The sequence below is a fragment of the Crotalus tigris genome, unplaced genomic scaffold (genome assembly GCF_016545835.1).
Source record: "Crotalus tigris isolate CLP2741 ecotype Arizona unplaced genomic scaffold, ASM1654583v1 scf7180000024370.6872682, whole genome shotgun sequence".
NCBI lineage: Eukaryota > Metazoa > Chordata > Lepidosauria > Squamata > Viperidae > Crotalus > Crotalus tigris.
In genome coordinates, this window is record NW_024100540.1 from 4,315,463 (window position 1) to 4,322,500 (window position 7,038).

Consider the following 7,038-nt stretch of genomic DNA (forward strand, 5'->3'; position numbering starts at 1 on the left):
GATCTCGCCGACAGACAGCTCTTATTGGTCTTTCCAGCAGCGGAAATAGAGGCGGGCGGCACCAGAGTAGAGGAGGAAGTGCTTCAGCGCCATCTTGGAACGTCATGGCCCCACCGAGAGGCGTCGCTGTTGCGCAACGCGAAGGGCGGAGGCGGGCTCTCAGCAAAGCGCGGAGTTAGGGTTGCCGATTTGCGAGGTGGGTTGGCGGGTGCTTTGTAGTCCAGGAAGGCAGGTGAAGAGGGAATAAACGCTGAAGCAAGGATCGGATTGTTGAAGTATAGCTGCATTTGACATAATTGTTGGTCAACCTGGGTGGAAGGTAGTGCTGGGAGGACTCTTTCAAGTAATGAGATTTTCGTTCACTTTCATAAGAACCTATTCTGTTTAATTCCAAGGTCGTGTGCATAAGCAGCTTGACTGACATACTGGACTTTTATTTCGGGTTAGCAGCGCACACTGAAGGACGGTGGTTTCAAACTGCACAGAAGAGTTCATTCATGCAACAGTTAGGGAGGCGCCGTTTGAGTCTAGACATCAGTGTAGAAGAGGGGTCTTCAAACTTGGCTCTTTTATGACTTGTGGACTTCAACTCCCAGAATTCCTCAGCCAGGCACGCTGGCTCAGGAATTCTGAGAGTTGAAGTCCACAAATCATAAAAGGGCCAACTTTGAAGACCCCTGGCGTTGATTTTTTTTAAAAAAACTGGTTTATTGGTATATGGGACTCTGATTTTTAAATATAATCGGTGCTTTTTTTTCTAAAAAGTGCCAGAACTCACACACCTCATACAACCTGCCTTGCCTACCCTACAAGGTTACATTCCAAAAAGGTGCTGGAACTCCATTCTGGGCGTTCTATGAGAAAAAAAGCCCTGAATATAATTATATGAAATTCAGATTACACTAGCTTGCAAATAACTTCAGGTGGCCTCAATGGATTGCTCTGTAAAGAGTCTCTATGGAGATTCTCAGTGATCCAGGTCATAGTTATCCCAAAGGTGCTTTTTCATGAGGCAACTGGACTTACTTGTTTTTCTTTGAAGATGTTTCTCTTCTCATCCAAGAAGCTTCTTCAGCTCTCTGTAAAGAGTCCCAAATCTTTCCGAGAAAGTGTGAAATTAAGCTCTATTAACATTTCTCAATAGGATCAATTTATCCTGCAGGAATAAACCATCTATCTTGAGTGAGAGAGACGTAAAAATAGCCTGCCGACTGCAGATAAAGTGGGAAAGGAAGGTAACTGTGTTGGTACCATACTTGTTGGCTGGATTTTCATAATTCCTCCCTTCCTAGAAATGGACATTAATTGGCTGTCTCATCTGCAGACATGCTGGAAGAGCCTGACTGCGGATGGCCAATGGGGCTCTATTGATCCTTTGCCAAACCCGGCATGTGCGAGATAGCGTCCAACTTGACTGTGAAGGAATACCGGTTTGGAAGGGATGAGGAAAAGGGAGACAGGAATGACCAGCCCCGGGAATTGGTGGTGATGATTCCTGAGGTACTATTTTTATGATTATGGTTTGTCACCCAGTCAGCCATATGTTCAGACTGGATTTGGCATTATCCACCTATCCAGTTCTTATTATTTGCTAAATGAGAGTAAGGTTTCAACCTCAGGACCCTGGAAGATAATCTAACAACTTTGCATTTCACAGAAATTGCTCTTGAATAATTTTGAAATATTTCTTTTCTAGGTACAGATGCTGTATCTAGAATAGTTTGATGAGCATTGTTTCTTTTATGCTTTCATCCTACAACTTTTCTAAAATGGGTCCATGTTCTAGCTGGGTTTTGGTTTTTCAAACTAGTTTGATGAGCTTAAATTAAAACTTAAATTGTTTATTTCTGCAAGTGAGATGGCAAATTTAAAATGTCAGTAAAGGACTATTCTATTTCAAATACGAATGTGACAATAGAAACAGTATGGTACCCTATATGCTTCTTCAATGTAAAGCTTTTAGACTGCAATGAGGCATATTTTCAAGTGATCATAGGGTTGCAGATGTATTTATTAACATGCTACCAGAATATTTCAAAGTTACATTTGGTATAGTTAATTATCCTGAATCACTTCCCAATGTTTATCACTTGTTAGTGGTCTGATAAATCCTGAAGAGACTCCAGGCCTTGTCTTGATAGCCTTTATTTATGAATTACTGAAGTAAGGATCAACAAATCAATGAATGAAGAATGTTTTCAATAATGGGTACAACAATTTCTTAGGTTTAAGAATTTAAAAATTCTTAAAGTTTAATTTTAAAAATCTTAATGCTCAAATTTATTTTTGTGTACACAAGCATGTCTTATTTCAGTGATATGCCTAGTTGGGTTAAAGCTTCATAACATTTTGAGATTTGACTTTTTAAATAAGGAAATGTGTGCCAGTTTGTGTGCAGGAAGCAATGCATATACCGGTATATTGCTCTCTTAATGCTTTATAATTTGGCTTCCTGACTTTATAGATTAATCTCTGAATATAACAGATGTTTCTGTAATCATGTTTTTTTCTTTTGAAATTAGCTGTAAGGACTTTGATATAATGACAGCAGAAGGCATTTAAATACATTTAAACTTATTATGTTGACCGCTACAATATGTCAATTCCATGATTTGTATTAAAAAAGGCATTCTTGCAACTATTTATGTTATGTTCTTCCAAAGCTAAATCAAATCTATCATAAAGTCATATTCTGGACTGGTATCTGTGTTTGTAAGTCTTGAGTAAGATTAGGCAGATAGAAAAACATGATTTGATTCTAAATAGAAATGGTTAAGAAGTTTAGTGTAAATTTATTTGTCAATTGTTAGGCAACACACACACATACAAACATAAAACAGTAACTTTGGTGTCTTTTCTGTGTGAACCTATAACCATACACTAAGATTTGAAGGAGGAAGTAAATCTGTCTGCATTTTTTTTAGTGGGCTCATGTGCTAGATTTGATTTGATTTCATTGTACTTACATATATAGCTGCATAAATAGTCTCAATTGATCCTGAAAAGATTGATTACAAAATGTAAGTGTTCTAATGAATAATAATTCTTTCAACAGATACCTAGTAGAAAATATACAGCATTTTTATAGTTCCAAATATATTACAGGTGGATTCCAGTTTTCTCTTTGACCTGTGATTTGTATGCAGTTCTAGGACATTAATAGTATTAATAGAATTATTTTACAAACTACTTAAATCCTAAGAAAACAGGAAAAAGCTATAACTAATTTAAATATTTTAATAATTCTTTTAATGCTATCTTATTTTGCAACACAATCTTTTTTTAGGTTCTTGATCCACAGTATGGTATGTATGTTTGGCCTTGCGCAGTGGTTTTGGCCCAGTATATCTGGTTTCATAGAAGACTTGTCTGTGGCAAAAGAATACTAGAGGTAAATGTCACATTATTTTAATTCAGCTATCATAGAATTAGAGCCTTAAACATGAAGGGAAAAAAAGTTCAGTTGGATTAACTTGGGATGAATATTGTACATTCACCCAAAGATCTTTTTTGGGGGGAGGGAACAGAGAAACAAGGATTGTAAATTAGATAAATGAAATGTGAATGGTTACATGAAAATTATATGGAATGATTATTCATCAACAGTAACATTCTTGTATTTACACCAAAATATATGATGCAAAAAAATTACTACTGGTTATCCTTGTTTAGCAACCATAGTTGGGACTGGCAACTTGATCAATAAGCAAAGCAGTCACTAAGTGAAACTGATTACACTTATCTTCTGCTTTCCTTTACTTTACAGATCTGCAAAATTTCCTTTACTTTACAGATCTGCAAAATTCGTAAATGCAAGAACTGATCACAAAGTTACTATCGCTGTTGTAACCAATTACTGTATGAGGGTCACTTAATGAGGACTACCTGTAGTTGCACTGTGAAATTGTATCAAATTTGTTATGAATTTGGACATTATTTTAGGCAAGCCAAAATTCTGCAGTAAGACCAGTGTTACAAATACTGAAGAAATCTCATAGAATATATATTTAGTCGTTCGTGTGTGTGCATATATAGGAAATCCTCAATTTACACAATTGGGATAAAAATTTCAGTCACTAATCAAAGTGGGTCATTAAGCGAGTCATTACCTGACCAGACTTGATTTTGCAACCATTTTTACAGCCATTGTTAAAAAAATCACCATGGTCATTAAGCAAATATAGTTCCTCCATTGATTTTGCTTGTCAGAAGACCAAAAGTTGCAAATATGTGACCACAGGACATTGCAACTGTCATGATCTTGCATTTATGCATACTTCATAAATGCAAACCAGTTCCTAACAGCCCAAATTGCTTGGCTGTAGGGTGTAGTTGTAAAGTCACTTGTTTCAGTTCCTTCTCTTGGACGGTGCTACAGGACATTGTATGCCAAAACTACTTAGGTTTTTTTCCTCGTTCCATCACTCTGCTGAACACCTAATTTTCACAGTGCTAATGTTTATGTAGTGGTTGTAATATTATTATTCATCCTTATTATCCTCTTTTCTCTCCCTTTTATTGGTGATATTCTGTTTTGCATGTACACTGAGTGCTTCGGTATCGGAGGTAAATTCCTTGTGTCTAATCACACTTTGCCAACTGAAGTATTCAGTTCAGTTAAACAACTCAACCATAGTAACTCTGAACCAGTGTTAAATGACTATTTTTGTGTGTGCATAAAGAGAAACAGAACACACAATATAACTTACTTTCTAATGCAATAAAGGCATGGAGAATCTATTTCTGTTGTCCAGCTATCACTTTCTATGGTAGCAGGTGTAAAGATCAAAAAAATATAGGAATCTGAAAATATTAAAACCTGCCTCAAATTTGTAATTTCTCAGATATTTTAGAACAGACCAAATATTAAATGGCTGTTATCACCATGAAACCTGGGACTGTCCATCTCAACCATATACCATTCATGTTGATCCTATATGGCTTGGATAGATTAATCTGCGTTATCAGATATGAAGTTGTATTTTCTATCCCAGGTTTCTTTTGAATAATTAAAAGCAATTTGACCTTACTTAGAATGCAAACCTTTTGATAAAATATCAAAAACTTAGTAATGTCATTTGACAATTCTAATAAACGTAGGTGGGTGGGGAATGAATTTGAATACATTCTATGAATGTTTTGTATTACAGTTGTCACAAATTAGGTTTTATTCTGTTCAGATTGGAGCAGGTGTGAGCCTACCTGGAATAGTGGCAGCAAAATGTGGAGCACAAGTAATATTATCAGATAATGCAGAGTTCTCTCAGTGTTTGGACAACTGCCAAAGAAGCTGCCAGATGAATAACCTCTCTGGGATGTGTGTTATAGGACTTACCTGGGGTCATGTATCACCCAGTCTATTGACCTTAGCCCCAGTTGACCTTATTTTGGGATCCGATGTGTTTTTTGAACCAGAAGGCAAGTGGTCTCTCTTAATATTCATTGTTGGAAATATTCAAGTTTGTGAATAATGGCAATTAAAAAACTCAAGACTTTGTAGGTCCTACTTATACCAACTATTGGGGAAACAAATTGCTCCATTTTAAAGGTATGCAATTCTAAAAGGATGTTACTTTATTAGAAATCTTTGCGCTCAAACTTCATTATTCAAGGATTTACAGCATAAATTATGTCGTTACTAGTAAAATTTGAAAAATGGGATAACTTGCAGTTTAAATTTTATGAAGCCAACTCTGCTTGCTTAGTTATATAGTGTGCACATAGTACTCTTTCCTCTACTTATTCCACATTTGGTTTCAAGACCCCAGCAAGCAGAAGATGGATCGGAATTATTTCAAATACTTTAATTCAGCATTTTTACCATGACACCAAGCTAGTTTCTAAAGCCATAGAAAGATGGTGGAAAATAGCATTTTATCATCTCTATGGTAGAATTAAGATGGTCCCTTATCCTAATGACCAATAGTTACTAGCTTCTTAATGGCGATATTTTTAGGTCCCTGTTATTTTACAGATAAACTGTAAATGTTTTGTAATTTAGGAAAACTTGTCCCAAATTTGTAAACAGACCTGCATTTGAAAATCCCTTTTGCATGTTGATAAGGAAGACTAACTGGAAATTTGACAACAATTAAAAATACTGTTAAAGGTCAAAAATCACAGGACCGAAGAAACGTTAAGAGCAATATATAGTTTATTTCTAATCATACCAAAATGTTAAACTTTTTTTTAGACTTTGAAGATGTTATAAGTACAGTGCACTATTTAATGGAAAAGAACCCTCATGCCCAATTTTGGACTACTTACCAAGTCAGAAGGTACAGTTACTCTCGTTCTCATTGATTTCATATATTTATGTATTTTGGCACTAGAATTAGCTCATTCAAAATCTCTTGTTGCTCACTATTAATTTTTAAGAATTTATAGTTTCTAAATGCTATTGAAAATCCAACTTTGTCCCAAAGCTTTTAAAATTATTTGCTTTTTTCCCCCAGTGCGAACTGGTCTATTGAAGGATTACTATATAAATGGGAGATGGAAAGCACACGTGTGCCATTGCAGTCATTTGAAGCCAACAAGGAACAACTTGCAGGATCTTCTCTTCCAGGGATGCACACTATTCAAATGATGGTTATCAGTAAAAAAATAAATAAATAATAAAGGACTGAAACCTTAGAAACATTCCTAATGTTTTTTTAATGAAAATGTATCAACTGCTTATTTGATAGCTCCATATCGCCTGACCACCACTGGATACAAATCAGTTTCTCAGCATTTTTTAAAAAGTAATTTTATTAATTGTTCATGCCAATACTAATTCTGCTGCATGTTTCTTTTGAATTAAGGATATATATGCATTTCACAGGAATACCAAAAATGTTACTTGAGCCTACAATGTTTTAAAAACAATCTTTGTTATATAGGAGTAAGTCCCCTTAAATAGGACTTATAGGAATGAATTTGCTGGATGAGTGTTATTTAAATTGCAAATTAATATCATCTGTCCTAGTCTAACAGACAAAACTGACTCAAACATCAGTTTTAAAAAAAAAACCTGAACACCAAAAAAGTGTTGCT

General features: G+C 35.4%; 2 protein-coding genes across 11 annotated transcripts in view; one reads left to right on the plus strand and one right to left on the minus strand.

Moving 5' to 3' along the window:
- Window positions 1-63: 63 nt before the first annotated feature.
- On the plus strand, window positions 64-7,014 carry METTL23 (methyltransferase like 23). Of its 4 annotated transcripts, none has more exons than XM_039328116.1 (7): window positions 104-196; window positions 1,163-1,235; window positions 1,325-1,500; window positions 3,287-3,391; window positions 5,181-5,418; window positions 6,194-6,278; window positions 6,456-7,014. In XM_039328116.1, exons 3-7 carry the CDS (start codon window positions 1,390-1,392, stop codon window positions 6,616-6,618), a joined length of 702 nt encoding a protein of 233 aa, XP_039184050.1. In that variant the 5' UTR covers window positions 104-196; window positions 1,163-1,235; window positions 1,325-1,389; the 3' UTR covers window positions 6,619-7,014. The 4 variants fall into 4 exon arrangements, with proteins under 4 accessions (XP_039184051.1, XP_039184052.1, XP_039184050.1 ...); XM_039328115.1 differs by having other exon boundaries at window positions 128-196; window positions 1,145-1,235; XM_039328117.1 differs by lacking the exon at window positions 1,163-1,235 and having other exon boundaries at window positions 64-196.
- SRSF2 (serine and arginine rich splicing factor 2) overlaps window positions 6,736-7,038 on the minus strand; it is a 3,290-nt gene continuing 2,987 nt past the window's right edge. For all 7 annotated transcript variants that reach the window (XR_005554833.1, XR_005554831.1, XR_005554834.1 and 4 more), the window contains one exon: window positions 6,736-7,038. This exon is cut by the window's right edge. The gene's annotated coding sequence lies outside the window, so the exon portion shown is untranslated.

Excerpts from the sequence above, each read along its gene's own strand:
- METTL23 (XM_039328117.1), top strand. The coding sequence starts at position 1,390 with ATGTGCGAGATAGCGTCCAACTTGACTGTGAAGGAATACCGGTTTGGA. Across the intron at positions 3,392-5,180 it reads GTGGCAAAAGAATACTAGAG|ATTGGAGCAGGTGTGAGCCT; the intron begins GTAAATGTCACA and ends TATTCTGTTCAG. Across the intron at positions 6,279-6,455 it reads ACTACTTACCAAGTCAGAAG|TGCGAACTGGTCTATTGAAG; the intron begins GTACAGTTACTC and ends TTTTTCCCCCAG.